We start from the raw sequence: 25,227 nt of genomic DNA, 5'->3' as shown, positions 1-25,227 counted from the left end.
TTGTCTCTGATGATCCAACTAAGCTTGCCCATAGCAGATTTTGCTGACAGTTTTTCCAACCTATCTGTTACCATTGCTCTTCTTCTTCTCACCCTTTCGCCCCCCACCGATCTCCCCCTGACACGCCTGAGTGTGCACTTATGCAAGTCTGCTTTAAGAGGCCACTGATGCAGCATTTCCCCCCCAAACACCGCTGTGCCAAGCCCCCCCGGCACAGGAGCTTAATCAGGCAGGAAATACATGTAAGAGAATACAGAGACAACCAGAACTCATACGGCTTTAAGCACGTCGTCTCTTCTCTATTTGTCTGGCATTCAGAGATAACGAGGCTTTGAACAGATATCTCAACCACAGACAAGAAAAAAATAAAATATGGAAAATGTAAACTGTTGCCTACCCTTGTGATGTTTCTGGAAATTTTGACAAGACTCTTTCTCAAATACAAAATATGTGTCAACCATCTCGTCTCAGAGACGGGGTAATCAAAGCCATTGAACTTATTCTAAATGTTTCTTTTTAATCACTCAAATCAAAGATGGCATGAGAAAAGCTTTATAAAGTCAAAGTGCACAAGATTAAAGCTTGAAAGGAGGATGTGACTTTTATGCAAACGTTTCTTTGTCTTTGCAGCACTTGAATACCACAATCTGAACACGTCTGTTGAAACCAGAGACTTCTGGGTAGTCACAGGTAAGCATGTCATTGCTCTAATTGGGTAAGAAAAAAAATCGTCTTCTGAAACTTTCTGAAGTATCTCAAAATGCATTTATCGGGCATGCATTCATTATTGAAGTAATGCTGTAGTAATTATATAATGGAATTAGAGCATAATTTGTTAAAACTTGAGAAATGTCTGCTTGTCTTCATCATATTTTCTTTCACTTTGATCTTAGCTTACAGTTAAAACCAAATTTATACATACATTTGGCACATGCAGGTTTAAAGTAATCTTTTAAATTTAATTTCTGGAAGTGATATGAATATTTTGGATTTTCCTAATAATATAATTACTTACAGGATATTTACATGCATTTTAACAAATGTAAAATTAACATTTTTTTTTATTTGAATATTTTAAATATGTTTAATTTAATTTAAATATTCTCTTTTGGGAGAGTGGTGTCTAATTTTCTACTGTATCTTCTGTTGTTCCAAATTAACATTATCTGCTGAACAAAGAATAAACCTCAATGTTTGAAAGCAGACTTGCACGTTGGCTTCAGGTATTAGTCTCTCAGATCAGATTTTATGGCTCTTAACCTGCACATGCTGCAATATTAGGCTGAGTCAATACAAGGTCAGCACCTCCGTAATGAGATTTGCTCCCACTCAACAAGACATACAACCAACAGAAATGCTTTTTCAGTTTTCGATAAAGTGGAGCACCTCTGTGGACGTTTCTTTCTTTCTTTCTTTCTTTCTTTCTTTCTTTCTTTCTTTCTTTCTTTCTTTCTTTCTTTCTTTCTTTCTTTCTTTCTTTCTTCCTTTCTTTCTTTCTTTTGTTTAGCACCAGTAAGAAAGATAAAAAAAAACAATTTTATTTTTCTGTGCCTGCTTTTCTTTTTTTGCCTGTTAGATCACATCAAATTCATACATTTCAATAGACGTTTGAGTATTAAGTTATTAGATTTGAACACAGTTTGGTTTCTGAAAATAGATGTCTGCTTAAAATCTTAAAATTCAAACATATATTATGCCAATTTTATACATTAATTTGGATTTTTTTTTTTTTGGTGGCCACAACATGATAGTCTAGGAGAATATGGCATCTGATCCACATAACCTCAGTCTTTGGAGATAAAGCTCAAAATGTTTAAGATAAATACAAAAAAATGTATATTCTTGCTTCGGTTTTAACTCCTTGCTTGAATTTGGTAAGTGATTTTGATGATGATAATGAGAAAATTTTCAGTGATTCAGATAATGCAAAAATAACTGGAAATGTTTATGACAGCATAAATCACATGTTATATGGCAACAAGTCAATGCATATTGGAACCTAAACATGGTTAAGACGACCTGTTACGTTAAACCAAATATTAGAAAGGGGAATTGAGGAATTAAGGCAGTTTTTTTGGCAAAACCAGGTCCAAACCTGTCCTAGTAATGAGCCATACCTAATAAAAATTGTTTACTGATCCTATTAAAATCTGCAGGTATCCATCTTGGACTGACCACAACTTGTATGTGATGAACTGCCAATATTTCAGAAAGAGCACACTTTATAGGCAGTGTTTTGGTTTCTCTAAGTGAGGTTTAAGGGCTCTTTGAAGTTAAAGCTCCAGTTTCCCAGCCGAACACACATTTGGGGTTTTGCTGTTGTCTTCTGTGACGCTGGAATCAAGACGTTTATGAAGCATCCACATGTCGTAATTCACAAGTTCTTTGCGGTGCTGTTTGAACATTGTAAAATGTCGGGATTTAACACTTTTACTACCAGTTATTCTCCCCAAACGTGAAAACACTCAACTTATTTTGCTTGTCCCCTTTAAGTTTTCATTTTAGGCTGTATAAACCAAAAGGACGTGTCACCATTTCTTACCCTCTTCTTGTTCTTTTTTTATTTTACTTTTTGCCCTCAAGAACAGTTTACTATCTGTCTTAACAACCATCTCTCCACTCTCTGCCTTACGACTGAACTTGCAGTGATCCAGGATGTCGATAATGCCAGCCTGGAGGGACAGTACCAAAGCTTTGCCAGTCTAATGGAGCAGCGGTTGGCGGACCTGTTTGTGTTGGCGGGGCAACAGGGCACTCGTTTTAGACGAGCCACGACTGTGGGCAGCTTCACCGTCCAGGTACTAAAACAGCGGGCATCAGTTTATTTTGTCTTCTCTGATATTTTGCCAGACTGCCCCTGCGTGTTTATGAGAAGTCAGTGAAATGAAATTGTTTATGTTGGCTTCTTTCAAATGCTATGAATATTTCATAAGGCGCACACTTTGATAAACACTTTTGAAACACTCGAGATGAGTGCTTGTGGTCCGTGCCTCATAATTAGGGAGCTCCTCAGCTCATCATTTACTAATTGCCCATCAGAAACAAGCCAGAGACCTTTCACTAAACAACTGCTCTTAACATTTCAGTTTAGTCATTTAAGCAGAATTGCACAAAAATGTAATTAACTGCTTAGCCTACTGCATCATTTCTGATGACTGTGGCGTAAGACATGTTGTCTTCCACCAGATGGTGAGCATCCGCAGAGTGTCCGGGCTAAAGAATCCAGCAGAGATGACCTACTACGTCCAGCATAATGGCATCCCTCTGTCTGGCACGTCAGCTGCCAAGGTCCTGAACACAGTGGACTCTCAGACCATGGCGCTCACCCTGGGCTACTTTGTCCAGGTGCAAGCAGAACGTAAGCACACTTCCTTTCTCCCATGTTTGACCATAAACAACTTTTTTTTAACAAACCCTTCACAGTAAGGTAAATGAAAACACGTGATTCACCGTCGGCTTGGAAAGAAGAGCTGGCTCTGGGGGTGACAGGCCCAGAAAAAGGGGGGTTGCTCTGTAATCTCCTTGAAATGCTCCCAGCAGGACGGTGTTTGTTTAAGGCTGCAGATCTGCTCAACGCTAAGAGGGAAAGAGAAGTGGAGAAAGGGTGCGCACACGCAGCTTTTTCTCATAGATCGTAGCCTACAATAGCTGAATCAGGGCCTCTGTATATCAGATTGAGCTGCACGATGTCACTTGGCGAGGGCGACTAATGATTCTGCATGTTTTAGAATGTCGTCTTTTATTGCTTTAAAATCTCTACCCTTATATAATCTTTGCAGCTACTGTAATGTCCAGACTAGAAGCCACTGCTTTTTTCACACGTTTTGAAAATGCTGTGGCGACAGTGATGCGGCCAATAATATGGATGTTTGACTTGAGACGAAAGAGAGAAAATGAAAGAGAGACTGAGGAAGTGTGTGACGAAGTCATTCTGAGGCTGTTCAATTCCAACACTGAAGAAGGCGAATTTACTAGTGTTGGCAGGGCAGGAAGATGAAGATAGCAGTCAGTGGTTGTTCCTGGTAGGCTGCCATATTTTATTTTGTCTTAAGCAGCCATGTTCAGAAAAACATTTAGTACATATTTGTGCATAGTACTGAAATAAAAAAAAGCTGTAAATAATACTTTAACAAAAATCTTCCTGTGTAACATATTTCTGTATGAATATTTCATGCTACAACATGGCAGTGATATATATATATATATATATATATATATATATATATATATATATATATATATATATATATATATATATATATATATATATATATATATATATATATGGTCTACTTAATTAAGAAACGGCGAAACATCTTTCTGCTTTTTCAGCTGTGGTCAAGAACCCTCCAAATAACCTCTGGATTATTGCTGCAGTTTTGGCCCCGATCTCAGTGGTAACACTCATCATTATCATCATCACAGCTGTGCTGTGCAAAAAGAACAAGAACGACTTTAAAGCTGACGCCATTGGTAACCTCAATCCCAGAGCCAAGGTAAGTTTCCCTCTATCAGTCCTTTAGCTTTAGCTGTGCAGTTAGTTCAATTTCCATGCTCGCTAAATATTATAATTATTTGTTGTTTGTTAGTATAAAGTTAATCAGCTAAGAAAATGTGCTCTTTTATTGTGTTTTTGTGCTTTGTGTGTCAATGTAAAACATCTACAGTTCATGGATCATATTATTAAATACCACACTAAATGATTTCTCCAAACCTCCTTGGGCATGTTTACCTATAATAAATATCTGCAGTAATGAGTCTTTTTTTTTGTTTTTTTTTCCTGTGTGTCTGAGCCAAGTGATGGAGATAATATTTGACGTCACAGATGCTGTCTGACCAGTTGACCTTCCTGTCCATCCATGACATGTGTAACATTCATTTGAAGAGACTTTTTATTCCTCAAGCTCTCAGTTTGAGTTGCACCATCGCTCCTTGACCCACCAATATAATTTAGGCTATTCTGCTAGCACAATTATTGGCAGAAATGACAGTGCTGGCTGACAGTCAACCACATCAGGGAAACAACGTTGGTTAGATTTTCGAATTGAAGATATTGTCACCTTCACTACTGTGGTGAACCGTGATTACACTGGACTCACCACAGGATGTCTATAAATCCCTCGATTTGTTAAATCTCCAAGTTGCTGCTCTTACACAACATTTATCTTGACTTTCTCCTCCTCAGTTGATGAATCATCACATATATCTTACTTCATGACTTCATGACTTCATGACTTCATGAGTGTAAATTGTACCCTTTTCTGTCAGCTATTTTGTTATTGTTTGGATACTGCGCAGTGTGTTAATGCACTGGTTTGCCACTCCAAATGTAACTACATCACTCTCCTGTAAAAATTTTGGTTGGATTCTTAGCAAGCTTGTTCTCACTTTTCTCATTTATTACTTTTTAAAATAGTTCCCGGTGTCGCACATGACAGTTAATATGATTGAACCAAATAACCCAAACCCAATTACCTAAACTCTTTTAATCCTTTCAGTCTTTATTTGGGAGAATCTCAGATAATCTGGTAGCCAAACTTAGATCTCGCTTTGCACCTTTTTTAACAGCCTCCTTTGTGTTTTCAGATGGCGTATCGGAGGGATGTGAGCTATTATCACCAGGTATCTATTTCTCTGTAATTCTTCTGATTAGTAATCTGTGTTTTTATTTCCAAAGCTCTGCTGAGCCTGCCGTGGGATTTGAATGGGATTCTGTTCAGAGAAGACTGCTGATATAATTCAGTAAATCCAGCTGTGCTGATGAAAACCAAGGATATAACAGCACTTCAGAGTAACAACGCTTTCAAAAAGTAATTTTCTGGGAAGCAAGGCTAATATTGTCCTTTCTTCTTATTGTAGCTGTCTCTAGGTAGCAGGATTTAAAAGGTTAGGCCTTATAGAGCAACGGTGTTATGCAGGCTGTTTTAAGCAGAAAGATCTTTTCTGCCTGAGTACATGCAAATACTTATAGTGCTTTCACATTGAGATGATACACTTGTTTATCTTGTTTTGGTCTTTGAATATATCGGAGCAGACAAATTAAAATGCAGAGTGTAGCTAACGGCAGATCCCATCGCTTTCTCTGTTGATTTGTTCATAGTGCAGTAAAATCTTATGCATTTCAACCAAAGCGGTGATCAGATTCTAACTACGGAGCAGTTATCACACGCACAGAGGAAGCTCCTGTTATCTCGTTTTATAAAACAGAGACCACTAAAATCATTTTCATTAACCATCACGTGTGGTCTGCCAGGATATTTGACTTATTTCATTTTCAGAGGTCACCGTGAATACTTGCTACTAAGGAATATGGAAGCAAAGGAAAGCTCCTGAAAAAAATGCTCAAAGATAGTGACTCCTAAAATTTTATAAAGACCCTCGCATCAAGCCCTCCGCAGTACGGAATGTGCAAACCGAACCCTTTCATCATGCTTACTTGTTAGTGCTTCCTCTTTAAAGACTAGCAACAGCAGCACTTTCAATAAAACTCTCAGAGTGTGTGTGTGAGAGTGTGCTAAAGAAGATGAACGTTCAACGGGAGTATAACACATTGATTTTGCAGTCTGGCCCGGCTGCTCTCGGGCAGTGATGTGTGTCAGACAATTTATGACTCCGAGATGACAGCAGTCGTAAATTTTTCAGCATATATTTGCGTGAGTGGTCTTCTATTCATAAGCATACCGATGCCACATTTTACACAAACTTGGTTTTACACTTTTATCTTCTCTTGCATTCTGCTGAGCTTAATCAGTGGGTTTCCACAAAGACCAGTGTATCTCATCTTGTTGACTGCTGCTGTTTGGTATTTATTATTTAACCAGAGACAGGAAGAACATGAAGAAGAGTCACAGTTAAATCTGTGCTTATCTATTCAAAGGCGTGACGTGCGGTAATCCCAGTTCCGCTTTTTAAATCCCTCTGACTTTTAAGGTTGTACTCGGCAACTATGCCGAGATGCTTGTCTGTGCGAATCTTGCGGCGGACTCATACATATCTTTGCATTTTTTACACCGAACTGCATTTTCTGAGCAGAAGGGGGGAAATTAGTTATAAAAAACTCTCTCCTGTCACTCTTTATTCCTGCCTAACACGTCCATCAGCCAGTCCAGGGATTTGACTATGCCAAGCAGCACCTGGGCCAGCAGGGAGGAGATGAGGAGACGCTGCCTGTCAGTCAGGACACTTTAGTGATGTCCCTACAAATCCGGGACACATCACTGTCGCTAGAAAAGGCACTGCAACAAGACGGGACAGCCAACAAAAAAAGTCACACTGCTGACAAACACAAAAGGTAAGATACTCCCGCTGTTCCTCTCTTCGAGCTATGATCTCTGTTACCCTTTTATTTTCCAAAACTGTGTCAAAGCTATAATGTTGAATATTATATCAACAGCTTTGGTTTAGCATTCTGGGAAAAAGAGATGGAGCAGGGTTGATGGGTGGTACTCGCACACTTTGCAGAGGCTGTATTTCTCTACGTGGTCGTCTGGGGGTTTGGTTCCCTGTCTCAGGCTGTTTGTTGCATGTCTTTCCTGTCTTTCTCCTCCCTTTTTCCTAAATTTGTGATTCTGGTATTGTTGATGGAAGAGAATGGTATTGTGAGACAGATATTAAGAATAAATGAATAAATAAACTAATAAAAAACAGATAAATAGAGAAATACATTTTGCCACTCAGAAAGAGATTTGTTAGGGGTTTAGCAAATGTATACAGCTGCTTATTGCCCCCCCAACAGGGGGTGCCCCATTTAAGATTAGTAATAAAAATGAGAACTCAAAGTTCACCGAATATTATTTATTTATTGTTTAGTATGGTTGATATTAAGAGGTTGATAGGTTTTTATTTAATTCAAATTGATCAATTTTGTTTTTCTCAAGCAGCAGCTGTTGATACCAGGTTGCTCAGATGATACGTTAAAGTTTCTTAATTTCCTTTTTCGGTTTTATTTAAAATTACACCAGATTTCAGCTACAATATTTGACAAACATGCTAGTAAAAAAACAATAAAAATCCATGCATTCATACTTGGTGGATACAAAATCCTGCACTTCATTTGTCTTCTAATCACAATTTTCTTTCAGTGAAAGTGAACTACACGCCTCTGTTAGATTAACACTTCTTTGTGTCTTTCTCTTTGCAGCATTGCCTGCTTTAGAGTTTTTCATTGCTGTTATCAATTTTAACAGACTGTTAGGGGTTAGAACATGATTCTTTGATCTCACAGGCAGTCTTATAGTTTTTTTGTTTTTTTTCAGCTAAGGACTGATTAGCTCTAAGTCCAGCAAACACTACAGTGTTTGAAGTCATGGGAACAAGCATGAACACAGCAACAGCACAGTTAATCTGCGAAGCAGTCGTGGCACATTTTAGACATGAATACACATTGTTATAAACATATGCTCAACCATACAGTACGAAATGCGGTTTAAAAAAAGCAAATCTTGAACTCGCTGTCATTTTCTGACATATTTCTTCAAAGAAATTACAGAATTTTTTGCAATTTTCTCAGAGTAATAAATGTCATAATCTCTAAGGCTTTTAAAAATGTTGAAATTGTTTTTTATTTTTTCTCCTACTTTTATTCCAGGATTTGTTTGTTTCTCCATAAATGAGTAATTAATATACAGTGGGAAGTTCCTGGTCTTTGACACAGGCAGGGTTCAAATGCCAACGTCAGGACATTTGCTGCATTCTCCATACCCTCTCACTGCTTGCTTTCTGCCTGACAAATGTGGTAACAACGGTGTAATTTGGAGATAATTTTCTTATTTTACATTTTTGTTGTTGTTTATAAAAACATACCTAAGATAAATGAATTTGACACAAGTGAAATGATATTTAGCTCCACCAACGTTTTTTAAACACTACAAGCAAAATATTTGTGTAATAGAGATTTTTCTGTTTCATGCTATTTAGCTTACGTCCAGCAAGACAGCTTGGCCGTGCAAGAAGTATTCTTTAAACATGCATAATGGTTTGGATATTTATTTAATTTTGATAAACACATTATAGTTAATGGACAAGAGCTTTAGTGGATATCAGGGAAAAGGTGAGGTTGTAAAAAAGGAAGGGATGACATAACCTGGCTGCCAGCCCAGCTTCCTGGGAACTTAACCGCCTTTCCTGTTGCTATGGTTACTTGCAGCAAGTTGCCAAGTGAAGACGGTTCCGTCATCAGCGACGAATCAGAGAAGCTGAATTCTAAGAGGGGCCTGACGGTGCCGAAAGTCACAGCGCAGCAGAAATCGACAAAGGAGGAGGCCCGCAGGAGGGACGGTGAGAGTCGCACGTAGATGCAAATACAAACGAGTCATTTTACCGCTTCTTCGCTGGCAAGGTCAAGAGCTTAAAAGAAAAAGCAAAGCAAAAAATATATCTTTTCCCTTTTTGGATAAAGATGTTTGCACTGTCTAAGGTTTTCCATCGTACAACGGGTCAGTTAAAAGGAATGCACTGGCACTGCAGCTTTTTGGTTGTCAGAAAGGTAACCACTCCCCCTCCAACCCCCCAGCAGTAGGTGGAGATGGACCAAATGAATATGCATGAGACAGACACTTTGCTGAGACGTTATGGTGTGTTTGACTGCTGGGTACTGTGACAAACCAAGATGAGCGCACACACACACACACACACACACACACACACACACACACACACACACGCACACACACACACACACACACACACACACACACACGGTCTAATACTCAACTCTTATAAGTCCAGAAATACCTTGTGAAATCTCATAACTCGTTGTTCCATTAAATTTTGTTCTACTTTGAATAATGTCTTGTTCTGTCCCCTGTTCTGAGGCTAAGTGCTCCAAATGTGGCGGACACGAGTAAAAATTCCTCCAGTTCCATCTCTCTGCTTGTAAATTTGATCAAATTTGTCAGATTCTGATTTTCCTAACAGCTAGATTTGAATAATTCAACAGCTGAGTTCGGCGAAACTGGAACTCAGTCCGTTTCTTTTTTCTTTTTTTTTTTTCTGACGCTGGATAACGGACAAAAGTGCAGAGTCAGTTTCTTTCATTTATCACACAGATGCATTACCACAACACTGGAAGCCAAAGCTGTCCTTGTGATCTATTGTTGCTATCTACAACTTCATTTACTGAGACAGATGACTTTTGTGTGATACAATTCAGAAACTGATGGTTCACATTCTTCTTTTTTTGGGGGGGGAGGGGATGGAAGTAAGGGAAGAGGGCGGCCAGACAGGCGGGATGACAACTCTCCCCCCATTTGATTGATACGGTAATGATTATTGGTATTTGCTGTCTCTTTGTTTGTAAACTTCTCCTCTTGTCTTCAGATCCATACGACACATCTTCTGGCTCCCTGCAGCTCATTTCCATAAAGCCTGTAACTGCACAGACAAATTGCTCCCACCCTGCATCCTCCGACCGCAGCCAGGACTCGGCCATCGTCAACGGAGAGGTGATTTACACCCACATCTACACTTAGAGAGATGTTGGTTTTTATTGAGCAAGAACGTTACTTGGAGACATGGTGCTGTAAAACAGATTTCTCTCTCTTTTTTGTCGCACTTGAATGGTTTGAATCATCAAACAAATTTTTATGTCACAAAAAGATATTCTTAGTATGAAATCACTGAGATCAACCATATTTTTTTTTAACTTCAGTATGAATGGCCACATCTTGTTCACTCTTCTAGAACCAGGAAATGACTGTAATAGAAACTGCCTGAAGTAGCCTGAACAGCATCAAATTATGTCCTGATCTAAATGAAAACACAGAAGAGAAATAAATTGATTAAAGTCTTTTAGTCTGAATTGAGTTACAAATAAGTTTTTGTAGGATTTTGGTTTCCATCTACCCACAGTGAGAATGACTATCCATAAATAAAGACAACGTGGAAAAGTGGCAAAACTTCCCATGTGAAGACCAATACTCCAATAACAACTACCGTATTTCTCGGACTGAAAGCCGCTACTTTGTTCCCACGCTTTGAACCATACGGCTTTTCTGAGGATTTTTCTTCCACCACCAGGGGGCTCTTTAGCTGGAAGTGAATCACTGGAAGTCAAAATTGGAAATCAAAGAAGAACGCGCTAATTTTCATTTAGAACAAGCACATGCTAGCAGCAGGCATGACGGAGAAATGTATTCAAACTCATATGATGCAGCTTTTAAGCTGAGGGCTAAAGATCTGGCAGTACAGGAGGGAAATAGACCCGCTGCTCGGCCTGAACGAGTCCATGGTTCGGCGTTGGAGACGCAGGGCTGCGTCTTTAATTTCAGATTTAGTCCTTGTGGAAAACCAAGAGCGGCGGAGATGCCAGCGGCTTATATATATATGCTTCCAGTTTATTTTTATTTTTCCCCGAAATATTGTAAAAACTGTTTAACTCTCTTGTCTCCATTATGGAAAACTTTTTATAAATGAAAAAGAGACTGGGAAAAACAGCAATTATGTCCAGAAGGAACATTAATGCTTGTTCCCAATTTTCCAAAAAACTATTCTGTGGACTGATGCAAGACGCAGGAAATATTTTGAATGTGTGACCATCTGTTAAAACTCAACACTGCATCTTAGAAACTTAACATTATGCTAACAGTCTTACACAGTGGTAGTATTACAATGGCCGGAGCTACCTGGATATATGTAAAGGACATATTTGAATCTTTCTTCCAGGTATTTCACTTCTTTCTTTACTTTGTCAAACCTCTGTGGTAATTTCCATTGCTCAACACTATTGTGGATTTTACTCTGTGAAAATTGCTTATTTTGAACTGAACCTACTATACATTTTAGAAATTATGTTGTAGCTCATTGTTTAATTAGATTACCCAACAGAGAATTCCCATGCCTCTGGAAACCCTGAAGCGCCATCACTTTAAAAGTCTCTGGTTATTTTGGATACTCCGAATCAGCTGTTTTACGCCGCTTTAATACTTTAAATTTAATCTCTTCTTTCATTACGTAAGCCTTATGAAAAACCCTTCTCACCCTGCCATGAACTTGCGTGTTTGCTCTCGCCAAGCATTTCTCTCATGGCAGATATTAGAAGATAATTTACCTTTCCACACACCGTTGGAATATAAGATTTCTTTATCAGAGATAATATTTTAATAACAATTCACCAGGAGTGGCTCCAAAGTCGTTCACTCTTTATGCTGATCGACACACATTCCTGCTGCTCACAATGGATAAGACTCCGGATATCCTCATTATCACTTTGATTTTCTTGTTTTGTCATTGGAGAAGACAGACTGTATGATTTCCTTTCACTTTGAATACGTTTGACTTTATTTGTTGTGTTTGCATTGTGGTAGCTGCCTAATCCAATTGCTACGTGTCAAAACAAATGCAGAGGCTTAATTGTCTCACTGAAAAAACTATTAAGTAGCATCACCATGCCATAACTTCCTTTGTTTAACAAGAGAAAATGCACTTCTTTAATTTAATTTAAATCATATTCAACCCACAATCTGTACCAGAAGAATCAAGATGAATACTCTTCGCATTTTTAAGTTTTGATCACCTTGTGTTCAGTTGCACTTGTTGGTCTGTCGGCTCTCCAGGTCAACTTGGCTTTGAAGCAGAAATCAGACATTGAGCACTACAGAAACAAGCTGAGGCTAAAAGCTAAGAAGAAAGGCTATTACGATTTCCCATCCACCAACGGCAGCAGCAGCGGCGGAGGTCGAGCCCTGGTGCTTAAACAACGGAGCGACTATGAGAGGGAAGTCGGTGAGCATGGCAGACCTCTGGAGCCGGACGACGAACGAGGGTCCACATTCGTCAAGTCTCACAGAAGGTAAGAGCAGACTAGATGGAGTAGATGTATTTTGATACATAGAGGCTTTTTGCCGGCAGATTTTTGCAAAATCTGTTTCGTTGCTGTCAGAAAGTTTCGGCTCTTTATATCAGGCTGTCTCATTCATCGACGCTCGGTTCTTCACCCAGGAGATAACAGCTTTCTAGGATATATTGGTATGTCTTTCACCCAGAAACTTATCTTGCAATTGCATGTCACCTTTGAATGGACATTTTTTCCCCCCATTCCTTTTAGGAGAAATAAATTCAACCAGATTCACTAGGACTTTTATCTTTCTGAGAATACAAAATCCTCCAGGTCTGGACTGGGGACGTTTCCTGAGGCCATCTCATTTTCCCAGAAATACGGTTGTGGTTGTTATGGTTTACTCTCAGAAACATAATCATATTTGTATCCGTCTCCCTCTTTGTCTGGACGGTGCCCTCAGCTCATCTTGCACAAAATTATCTTTTTGGATGCTTCTAGTCCTTCTGCTTTGAGTTATGACACAGTTCAATATGTGTCAATAATGATATAAATTTCACTTCACCACAGATCCATCTTCATCACTTTGGCATCTGTTTCATCGTTCTACCACACAGTGACTGATTTGTAATTTGCTGCATCAGTGGATTCCTTCTGTTCCCTGTGAAATATATAAAGGGAAACATGGATATAAAACATAGTCACTATTTTTTTTATTTCATTTTATTTGTTTTTTTAAATCTACCAGATTTTACATCTTGCCCAACAAACCTTAATGGACTTTTTGGACTTGGAAAAGGGAATTACTATCTTTTCCACGGCATGCTGGGACCTTGCCGTGGGCCATTCAGTGCTCATGCCACCAGAGCCAAATCTGGTTCTGGGAGCTGGTGAACTCTGCCAATGTGATTCTGTCCAAGGTTTTTATGGTCACAATCTCTTGTTACTTTCAAATAATAATAATAATAAAAAACGTACATCTACACTTTCCGGCACTATTATTTTCAAATAACTTACCAAAATATAGCCACAAACTTTAATTGTTTTTTGCCACATAATTGTGAGTTGGAATGAAAATCATACATTGTTCCCACATTTTTTTATTTTTATTTTTTACAAATAAAAACCAGTGTTGCTTACCACACTAGCATCAATGTGATACTGATATTGATATTATTGATACTTTGGATTGATCTGCCCACCTCTACTGACATGCATCTTGGTATCTGTTAATAATATTTTCCCTAATATGGTGTGTAATGACACACACTGACTATATTAAGAGATAAAAAGAATAATAAAATCTAAAACTCTTGTAGTTGTTCACTAATGTGTGACCAACATTTTTATTTTTATCTTTGTCCTCTTCAAATTTAACACCTTCTTTGTCAGCGCCAGCCCTTTCAAACAGGAGTCCAATTATTTTCCTCGCCTTGTTCGTCGTGCCTCAAGCAACAAACCGACGAGGTTCATCTTCTGCTTCTTCTGCTGAAGGCACACGAAAGGCTGACCGAATAATTCGAACGCTTTGAGTAAAGAATTGCTTTGCTGCAGGTTTGATTTGTGTTGCGCTCACTCGGTTTACTCTAATTGGCAGGCATTCCCAGGTCGGACAGATGGCCTATCGCAGCAGACAAAGCCTAAGCAGTCCAAGTCCCGGAGGAACTGAGATGGACCTCCTTGTAATGAGAGAGAGGCCCAGAAGAGGCATCCGCAACAGCGGCTACGATGTGAGTCCCATGTCAACACCCACCAACCGTTTCGACCCAACCTAATCAGCCAGTTAGCAGCTCAAAGGCATTTTTTTTTTGTTTCCCATAGCTATAGCTTAAAGGAGTGATGAAAAAAATTACACATTAAAGAAATGTGTTGTTTTAATGGCCAATGTGAAAGCTAACTTAAATGCACAGTTCCTCTCATTAGGGCTTACAGTTGCAAACTTCCCAAAACCTTTCTGGACAACAACACTTGTGCAGAAGAGCTTGGACATTGGTGAAGATATTGGCAGAGAAATTTTATACTGTACAGGTGTAGTTAACAGAGACTTTGGATTAATTATACTCCAACTTTGGCAAATGCCAAGACCTTTAGGAAATGCAGACTCTTGTTGCAGAAATGTAACATAAGTTCTAATTTTGTTTTTCTAAAAGAAAATGTGACCAAATTCCACAGATCAAGTAACTGGGCAACGCTAAAAAAAAGTCGGCTCCACAACTGTAACATATGCAATTAAATGGGAACCTTGATTTCAATCTGTAGAAACTCACACAGAGAGAGAAACAGCAGTTAGACAATTTTATTGGACCGAGAATTTGGCGTGCGTGCTGAGAATCGCAGCAAGCTTGAATGATCGGCTCGAATGAAGCTCAGGTAGGTCTTCCCCCGGGGCCGGTCACTGGTGGTGGAGCGGAGCTTGGAGAGAGGAGGGTTGAGGGGACCTGGAGGCGTCTGGGAGGCTGGTGGTGGAAACGGGGGAGGAGGTGGGTTGAAACACAGCTGAAGCGGGTGGATCCAGTGGTTGCTTCGCCTTTTTGAAGGAGCTCTTGCCAGTTGATTGGATCGAGGTAGAGAGGTGGTGCGTCCTGATTGGCTGGGGTGAAGGCGTGGTGATAGGTGATGCCGGAAGAGTCTTACAGGTTGAATTTTCGCCTAGGGCTTCATTATAAGGATTGTGAGGACACTGTGAAATCCCTCTCTCTTTACTGTGAGACCCGGTGTACAAACAGAGCTATGCATCAGACCTGTTCTGCTCAAGAGTGGTTTGAAGTGTTCTGCAAACTGTGAACAGACAAACGGGCAATTTATAATTAAATGTAAAGATTTATAAAGGATTGCTGGGTGATGTGCAGCTGTTTTGCTGTTTGTCTAATACGCTTTTATGGTCTTGAAGTCAGAATATTTTTAGCGTCACAGAAATTCGAAACATTTTTCTAAATTTCTATTTCGTTAGAAAAGTGCAGGCGTCGTTAAATGGAGCATTTGTGCAAACTGATGGTGCTTTGGCTCTTTTTGGCCTACACAAAAGATGGCATCAGAAATCTCGCATTGGTCCAGTGACAAGCATTCACCTCACCATCACAAGGGGATTGAATTGCAGAGAAAGTATGACACGTCCATCTGGGAAAAAAAAAAAAAAATCTTATACTTCTATGACCATGTGTTGGCTTGCACTGTGTTTTTTCATGAGTCCTGGCCTTGTTGAATACAAAGGGAACCGGTCTGGCTGCAGATTTAAGTCTCTTCCCTTTTTCAGGAGGGCTGATTTATGAGGTGCTCTGTGCTGGCTCTACTGTGGCTGCCCTCTTTTTGCACAGGAAGTAGGGCAGCCTCAAATTGTATAAATTTGTCACTGTGCTGGACTGCTGAATAGATGGACATAGTGACAAAAAAGTATGTTAAAAGATAAAAAAAATGATTAGGACAATAAATACTGCTCTCAAAAGCGTATGCACCCCATAAAAATTTGACCATGATCAATCTTTTCAAAACATATTTGTATTTATAATGTTGCAGTTACTCTGGACACGTCAAATGAAAAACAAATTAGTTGAAAAAAACATCACATGTAACTTCAGTCTTTAACAATACTTGATTTAAGCACCCTTTAAAAAAACAACACCCCACACCCTTCCCTGCTAAAAAACAAAAAACAAATGTAAAGTATTCAGTCTTCTCTTTGTCACCAGTGATAATAAATCACTTGAATCGCAAGTTGGGTTCAAATCCTGATAACAGCAAATAAATTTCAAAGGAATATCAAATAAACTCATTGTACAAAGTATCAATCAGGAGAAGGCTTCAAAAACTCCTCTGTGGTGTAAATCCAACGTGGCAAAATGAAGGTTTGGGTATCATCAATCCTTAAGGATCTACAGGAATTTCTTCTCAGGACTGGACGTATTTCACAACAATCTCCTTCATCTTTATTGTGTCCAGACTAAGAAGTAGGGTTACTGTAAATAAAACACCCAGTTCTGACTAAAAAAAAAAAAAAAAAAAAAGAAAGTCTGAAACCTTGTAGTAGAATGCAATGTGGTCTGATGAAACCAGACTGGACCTTTTGCTAGAAAATCTTAAATGCTTTACACAAAACAAACACTGAAAAGTGCCAGACGAATAACATGCCCACTTTGTGGGGATAACACCATCTTTAACTGCTTTTCTATTTGTCTTCAGTTCTCATAGTTTTTGAAGAGTCAGTTGAGTCTAATCTATTATATATATGTGTATATATTTCACAGACTGAGCCGGAGCTAATCGAGGAGACAAACGTTGATCACCTCCTGGGGTCGCATAGGTACATGTACGGCCGTGGCCTTAAAGGCCACTCAGAGACGTCCACTCTGAGCTCACAGCCGTCCATCGATGAGGTGCGACAGCAGATGCACCTGCTGCTGGAGGAGGCGTTCAGCCTGGCTTCTGGGGGCCAGTCCACATCTGGAAGGCACGGCCACCACCAGCAGCCCCCTCCGGACCAATACAGCCCCGCGCCTCCTCTCCCGTACGCAGACGTGGTCAGCAGCGTTCCGGGCACCATGAGCTCGGGGCGGGGCGGACTCCACTGGGTGCCATCTTACGGAGCAGATATTTATCAGTGCAGCCTGCCTAAACCTGTGAGTTGGAGAAGCTATTTCGTCTTTTCAAGTGACCAATCCAAAAGCAAGTTGTTTAATCAAAAGAGCTCTCACTGTCGTTTAAGGCCTTTCGCTTCACCCAGCTTCCTGAGATGGCCGTGGGTTCTCCGCCTCCGTTACCACCTCGCACTGGACCCCCTCACAGAACCTCCTTAAGACGGTAAAAAAAATAAAAATAAAAAATGAAGACACCCATAAATGAAAAAAGGAGTTCGTTTTCAAAATTTTCTGAAAACGACACGGATGACAAAGATACTAAAACAGACGATTAAGAATCGGAGCACGAGCTTCACCACAATACACAAAAGCCAATGTGTGGCACCTCGTACAGGAAAACGCAACAATCTTTCCTTAAACAGGCGCTTGGTAAGATTTGGAAGACGTAAACGATTAGCAAAACGGATAACACAAAAACAGACACCGGTGGAGACAAATGCCCGTCTTTCGTTTGCTAACCTTTTGGATGTTCCTTTTTTAAAAAAAATCACATTAACATTCATATTCAGGGACTGTACGGAGATTCGTTGTGGTAAGGGTGATTTAAGGCCTTGCTATAAATTTTTATAATGAACTTGTGTGTAGAGAGATGGCAAGAATACTAATGATGTTATTATTTATTTATTTTTTTTTACATGGAGTGTGTGCGCCCTCTAGTGGTGGCTTTCTGCTGCAGTTTCTTGTTTATGCCTCTCTAATATCTCGACTTAGTTCCACCTCGGACTTGGGCCCCAAAGGAAGGAGCTCGGAAATATCTGTCGCTGAAATGCGGAGTCAACGTGAGAAAAACCCATACGGGCCGTTCACACGCGCAGCACTTCCATCTATCGCTGCGGAACAGCCTGTCCCAAACTACTCAGGTAAGGTGATTCAGAATTTAAAATGCTTGCATCGAGTCTATATAATAGCAGCATTTTGATGAAAAAACAAAACAATGATTGACTGTTTTCATTTAAACAGGAAACCCTATTACTGCTGTCTACGCCATCCCCGCTGCAAAGCCAGGGTACTCAGAGTATTTTGTCCCCACGTCCCCTACGTCCTACCACAGTCCCTCTTGGATGTCCTATCCACCAGAACCTGAGGATGTCCAGCCGCAGTGGACAGACTCTGTAAGAAAACCCATTTATCCTGTTTGTTCCCCAAGAAGGCTCACTTAAAAAAAAAAAAAAACCCTACTAAAAGAATAATATCAGTGTAATGAGCATTCCTGTTCAGTCCCGAATGAATGAACACCATCTGTTTGCTGCAGTTACAGCTGCACATCTTTGTGTTTCTAAGTTCTGCACATCTAGAAACTAATGCTGGTGGCCTATGATCGCCCATAAGCATCGCTTTTTAGGGCTTGTTATAGATACTTATTTGTATTTAGGTCTGTAATAGTGATTTTTGTGAGCTTTTGAAAGATTCATATTTTCTTGCAAAAGAAAAATCACAATGAAACCCAGTGCAACAAACTGTCCTCAGCAGTCACCTAATTAGTAAACTGAGTCATCCTGGAAACAGTTTTATCTCAGCGTAAAGCAGAGTTGTTCTGTGAAGGCTTGTTATAGTATTTCCACTTAATTTGTCAGGGCAGCAGTCACAAAGTTCTGGAAAAAATCTTTTCATTTCAATTCATAGCCATGCACTGATTTGCACACTTATATGTTAAGATTGTGTTTTTCCTTTCCCTTCCTGTGCACTCTGTTTTCAGGGACCCTTACCTGGGTATGCTGAAGCTTTTCCTAATCCTCGATACCCACAGGGGAGTCCCACCAGGCTACCCCTGCAGTACAGCCAGACACTGGAGCAGCCGCCCACTGCCCCTCGCACAGTATCTGAGCAAAGCCTCCCCCAGGTGCTGAAGGACATGGACAGCATGCCTCTGAGCAGCCTCTCCACCTCTGCACTTGTGCAGGCTATAAGACAGGAGGTGGCCAAGCTAGCGAAGAAACAGAATGACATTTTTGAGTTTTAACATACAGACGTGTTTGGGTCTTCGCACAGAAGGTGATGCTTCTTCAGCTCCGTTTTTAACATTTGTACCCTCCGACAGACTGATCTTTAATCGCTGATTATCCACCTCTTTTTGCACACAACCGGTGTACGTCAGCTCGTCAGTTAAGGAAACTTCAAAAGATTTAAGTTTAGAAAATGACGATTCCGTTTTCTGTCAATGATGTCCCAGGTAATTATGCACATATCTATGTAGATATATCAGTAGGATAAAACTAAAGGTCGAACACATTTTTTTTTTCTGGACCAGATTAGGATCTTAGTGGGACTTATAAGAGAAAATCCATTAATGTAATCGTCTGTACTGAGAGGACCAAATTCTTCCTGTCAGATGGGTAAGTATAACTCACAGTGTATATGAGCATGTACAGTTTAAGGACATTGTGTATCTTAACCGAGCCTGTTATTAAGCATCAGCTTAAACGAGATGGGCAAGATCGGGATCAACTCTTTCAGACATTAATCTCAGAATGAAAAACACATTCATTTTTAACTTTACTCTCTGTAGTTTCTTTACATGTCTGAGGGAAAATAGCATATCAGCAACACAAACCGCAACCTTCCTTGATAATCCGATGGTTCTGTTTTAAAGGTTTGGTAACTGGGAATGAACAAATGGACAAAATACAATTTAAATCTTCTTCTGCTTTAAATCTTATTTTAAAATCAGTCCAACTGGATTTATTTGGGTTTGCACGTGATGATGCAAGGTCCAGATGAGATATTTGATTACCAAACTGGGTTTATTGGTGAATTAAGGTATTTTCAAAGGATGCAGGCTTGGGGAATACTCTGAATACAGATTGCAATATATTAAACTCTTTATTAGAGTTTAAATGTTTGAATACTTCAAGAAAGTCTCCAGTCAGCTTGTGTCCACAACAGGCTCGACAACCTGGCAGGTTTGTGGCTCAAAGGATTTTGTTTACAAACAGCCAAAGTAATGGACATTTTCAATTCTTTTTCTTTTTCATGTAGTCCATATTTTTTAATCACCAGTCATAAGTCTGTGACTGCATGGCTAATTTTAAGCAAAATATTCTTTTGCCAGTCAAACACCTCTATAATTAGCAATGGTATAAACTATGAACATGTGAGACTTTGATGATAAATTTGGTACTAAGGCCCAGTGGATTGTAAAATTGGGTCTTTAGATTGTGTCTAAAATGATGCATTGCAACACAATGAGCCTCGTCATTGCCTTTACTTGTTGGCGGTCATATATTGGAATTCATCAATGTATTCTTTATGGATACCTTTATATAGGAAGATGGTGATGGAGATGTGAAATAAGTTCTTCACATGTGAAATGTTGACCTAATAACTTATTTTGTGTGAGATATACCAGCGGATCTTTAAGTTAGAAAACCATCGTGAAATTGATTTATTTCAGTAATTCGTTTCAAAATGCAAAACTCATGATTTCTAAATTCATTACAAACAAAGTGGGGCATTTTATGAAAATGCTGGGCAGCGTGCAATATTCCTCGGGTGTAATGTCTCTGCAGGTCACGTTCTGGTACAAGTCAAGTTCTCGCACCGGGAATAAAATCTTGTTTCTAGAGGTGATGACACTTTGAGCAGGGACACAAATGAGGAAGGCAGGAAGGAAACAGGTGTGTTTTTTTAGAAGGAGTTAGCTAATCTCGTTTTACGACTTGAAGATCAGACCAATGTAACATTACAATACAGGGGATCCAAATCAGCTGCATAAACTATCCAGTCAAGTAAGGCACACATCAGAAAATCAATTCAAACATGGTTTGTTTGTTTGTTTGTTTGTGTGAAAATATTCCAGCTCTGGATGAAAAAAAACAGAAAAAAAAAAAATTCTGAGATTTTCTGCAGAGAAGTGCATGTAGTATTGACCTGTAGCAGGGGTTGTGTGATTTGCATTAACACTGAGATTGCCAAGTTGTACTGTATGATTTCTAATAACCTTAGAAATGTGGATTATTATATAATCAGTGCTGGGAAGTTGTCAGCTTTGACTCCAGAAAGATATGTAAGAGTGAAGTTGCCTTTGACTATTTCTCATTCGGGGAACAGCAGGCTGCTTTTTTTTTTTTTTTTTTATCAGTCCTGAATGAAGTTAGCCTTTTAACTGTTGAACAAATCCTTTGTCAGCTCAAGTATATGTTAACTTATCATATGACTCCATGTGTAAGTAGATACATGAAGCCTCTTGTTCTCAAACTCATCAAGAACTCGGCCGTTACTTGTTCGGCGAGGCACCTTTGTCTTAAAAACTGAACTGAACACCGTTTTTTGTGTGAACACCTTTCTACATTCTCATGCTGGATAACTACAATATTAAATAAAACTATCTGAGGGGGTTTATTGAATGAAACATGACAATTTATTCAATAAAGTTAAAAGTGAGCTAACTATATGGGAAAATCTACGTCTTTTTGTCCTTGTGACATTTCCTCATTTTCTTTTCATCTGTTGCTTGATCTTATTTTCACTGATGTTATTTAGAGATGAATCTAACACTGAAAAAAGATGGGAATTGAGGGAAATGTTAACCTAAATATTTCAAATGAAATAAATGATTTTATCAAAAACAGTTGATTTCTGCCTTTTTTTTTTTTAAGTTTCCACATGTCACATTTTCCAAAATGCCGTTGGTAAAAGAGTCAAAGCTGTTGATGCACGGAGACTCTTAGAGCATTCTGGACAGTGTTACTTTTTCATACTTCAAATCATTAAATAAAACAATTACAATTTACTGGGTAAACTTTAAAGCCAGTTTGGCTGACACATTCTGGAGGTGACATCATACAAGTAAGTAAGTAAAGCTTTATTCATATAACACTTTACAAGATAAAAATCACAAAGTTCTGCAACAAACAAAATAAATACACATGTGTAAGGCCAGCAGTCAGACCTTTCTATTTGTCCTTTTATTTTCATGTCCTTATTTTTATGCATATTTTTATTAAAATACCACTTTTCAAAGGTTATTTGCATTCTGTATTGCTACTGCAAAAAGCTTTTGAATACATCTTAGTGTGTGGATTTCCAGAAAAATTGTCAACAATAAAATACATGGAAGTGGTTTGGAAAGAGGAGCAGGGACGTCTGGAAAAAAAAAAATAAATCTTTTAAAAACCAGTCGAGCCAGTAAATACCAAGGTTGGTGTGTTACATTAAGGGGTTCTGAACATATTTCATGCTCTTTGTTAAGCGAGTTGAGTGAGATGCATAAAAAAAGATCGCATCAACGGAAGGCAGATAACAACATGGCAGTGGGAAGAAATAAGAAGTCTCGAAGTCCATATTTCTCACCAATGGACAATGAAAAATGAATCATGGTATGTGGACAACGTCAACATATTTCGGAAGAATAACAATATTGCTGCTTCTCTAAACAAAACAGACTCAGTTCTTGGTGGCAAAGAATTGCTGACCAAGTTAATGTGTGAGTATATGATTAACATTTGTGTGTGCATTAAATGAACAGATGCAACAGAGCAGGCGCAAAAAAAATAAGGATGTGCAGAAAAATAGATTAAATGTAAAGGTACAGTTAAATCAGGTGATGTTCAAGTGTTTCCTTTTCCAACTGAATCACAGAGAATTCACTGGCTGTACTGAACATATGCAATGTTGCCACGAAAAATGAGTAGCACCCTAATTTTTATACGCCAATATTTGATACTGTACACTTGAAATTAACACAATTATTATAACTACTGTTTGCTGTACATGATGAAGTTTGACCTCCATTTTAATCGTGGTTTGGTCACCCGCCCCACAGCGTGGATTTCTGCGGAGTATTAATGCTCCAACATCTACAAGCTCCTAAAGAAAAGGACACGACATTTTCTGACAATTTCTTCAAGCCAAGTTTCAGTAAAAAGGTAGGACAGTCTGAGATTTTGTTTAGGCAACCCTGCTACTGAGCAGGTTCACAGATTATTTTGCAGTAGTAAATTGACTCACAGAGCCGCGTACCTGGCTCACTGAAACCAAATACTGAGGGCATGCACACACTTATCCATGAACTTCCTCTGAATTTCCACTGAAAGGGGGCCACGAAGATGAACTAAAGGGAAAAAGCCAATAGGAAAAGAATGACTTGGTTGTATGTAGGTAATTTAAATCATGCACTGAATGGTCAAGTTTCCCAGGAACCCTATTCAGCAGGTTGTCTAAGGTATCAAAAGCAGAAGGGTAACTTTGCTACACCAATTTCTCTCAGATATGTTATTATATAAAGGAAGTGAAAATTCACTAAGAAACTCAACTTTATTTTATTTCATAATTTTATTTATTTATTTTTTTAATGAAGACAGGTTTTAGATAAAGAACCTGGAAAATTGTGCTTATTGGATTTAAGGGATTCAAGCTCCTTTTTTCTCCATCTTTAAAAAGTAACCCAGTCAATCTCAGAAGTATTAATGCATAAAGTTTAAAAAGTCAAATGTTGTGTATGGAAACAGTATATGTTGCACATATACTGTGTATATGGACACTAGATATATATCTTGTGCTATATACTTCCTAATATATATAGCACAAGATTACTTTATTTGTTTTAATTTTTACCTGTGTCTTCTCTCATTTTATAAGATGAGAGAAGACACAGAAATCCCAAGAAAATAAAAATAAAAATTATAGCAAAATCTAGACTTATTTCATGTGACTGAGGTCAAACTGTTGTGTTCACAGCCAAACAGACTTAAAAAACCCTCATTTTATAAAATGAGAGAAGACGCAGGTAAAAATGTAGCTGTAATTCATCATTTATCCACCAGGGCTCAGCCTAAAGCCATGAGAAAAACTCCTGTTTTTTTTTTTTGTTTTTTTTTTCCCCAGGCACAAAAATGTAGTCCTTATCTAAGACATAAAGACATCATTTAAAAGTAAAATCAGAGGTATTGGTTTTAAGAAAAGTTAAAGCTTGCATCAAAACCTTTGGAAAATCCATAGATTTGATGAGTTACCTCCCTTTTAAGATAAAGATGGTTTCAGGATTTCCCAGTTCAAAAGTTGTATTGCATTAAAATCTATCTTTGGTCAAAGATAAATAATATCTGTGTATTTTTCTTAAATCTGTGCACATGCCATTCAACTGCTTTGTAAAGGAAACTTGAAGCAAACTCTGTTTGTTATAATATAGTCGGCCAGTGGCAGCAAAAGCATACATGGCTGATTATTATTATTTTTTTACAGATACAATCTAAAATGCATGGCATGCATATAACTGTGTTTACTTGGACGCCCCTAAATAAAATATCACCTTTAGAAATCATATAGTTCACACACTGATGATACATTCTTCGTACACCGCTCAAAGGAAATGAGAAATAATATTCTTTTCTTGAAGTGATGATTTAGAGGCCATCGTTTACATCCATCTCCTTGAACTACACTTTGTGTGTCACTTTATCTCAATAAAACAGGGCCTCATTTAATGCTGAGAACAGCTGTGAAGAGTTGTGCTTTCTTAATGTCTCCTTACCCAGGTAGGAGTTCAGACGTGGCTGGAGCCTAATTTGATTGTTGTAATTAAATGTGATCCATCCCTGAAGGTTCATTATTGCTGATGAAGGCTGGCTACTTAGAGTAATTATGAAACTAACCTCTGAGTAAAAATCAGGACAGAGAGCCAATAAATCACAAAGGTCAAAGTAGCAACGAGGCAAGAGAGGAAACAGACACATTTAGCAAAACATTTGAGATCGAGAAGGACTTGTGAGAGGTGGCTTATCTGCAGATTTTAGTATTAGTCCTTAATTAGAGTTCATTTTAATCACTCACCACCCTTCGATTGGTCAATATAAATTTGATGTGAAACAAACATCCAGACAAAACTCA

At 38.7% G+C, this 25,227-nt stretch overlaps 1 protein-coding gene across 1 annotated transcript in view; it reads left to right on the top strand.

Annotated features, from left to right (window-relative positions):
* The window catches only part of kiaa1549lb (KIAA1549-like b), a 71,743-nt gene extending 52,334 nt beyond the window's left edge, over nucleotides 1-19,409 (top strand). The window contains exons 8-22 of the mRNA XM_088004346.1: nucleotides 631-690; nucleotides 2,647-2,798; nucleotides 3,187-3,358; nucleotides 4,333-4,496; nucleotides 5,587-5,622; nucleotides 7,101-7,291; nucleotides 9,146-9,276; nucleotides 10,318-10,442; nucleotides 12,552-12,787; nucleotides 14,370-14,502; nucleotides 17,014-17,385; nucleotides 17,472-17,566; nucleotides 18,115-18,263; nucleotides 18,364-18,515; nucleotides 19,100-19,409. Coding sequence (XP_087860472.1) covers nucleotides 631-690; nucleotides 2,647-2,798; nucleotides 3,187-3,358; nucleotides 4,333-4,496; nucleotides 5,587-5,622; nucleotides 7,101-7,291; nucleotides 9,146-9,276; nucleotides 10,318-10,442; nucleotides 12,552-12,787; nucleotides 14,370-14,502; nucleotides 17,014-17,385; nucleotides 17,472-17,566; nucleotides 18,115-18,263; nucleotides 18,364-18,515; nucleotides 19,100-19,363 — 2,432 coding nt within the window. The 3' untranslated portion in view covers nucleotides 19,364-19,409. The remainder of the gene's footprint in view (nucleotides 1-630; nucleotides 691-2,646; nucleotides 2,799-3,186; nucleotides 3,359-4,332; nucleotides 4,497-5,586; nucleotides 5,623-7,100; nucleotides 7,292-9,145; nucleotides 9,277-10,317; nucleotides 10,443-12,551; nucleotides 12,788-14,369; nucleotides 14,503-17,013; nucleotides 17,386-17,471; nucleotides 17,567-18,114; nucleotides 18,264-18,363; nucleotides 18,516-19,099) is intronic.
* Nucleotides 19,410-25,227: the final 5,818 nt, after the last annotated feature.

Source organism: Poecilia mexicana, unplaced genomic scaffold (genome assembly GCF_051168715.1).
Source record: "Poecilia mexicana isolate PSO_F unplaced genomic scaffold, ASM5116871v1 scaffold_3, whole genome shotgun sequence".
In the NCBI taxonomy this organism is placed as follows: domain Eukaryota; kingdom Metazoa; phylum Chordata; class Actinopteri; order Cyprinodontiformes; family Poeciliidae; genus Poecilia; species Poecilia mexicana.
This window is presented reverse-complemented; position numbering and strand designations above follow the sequence as displayed.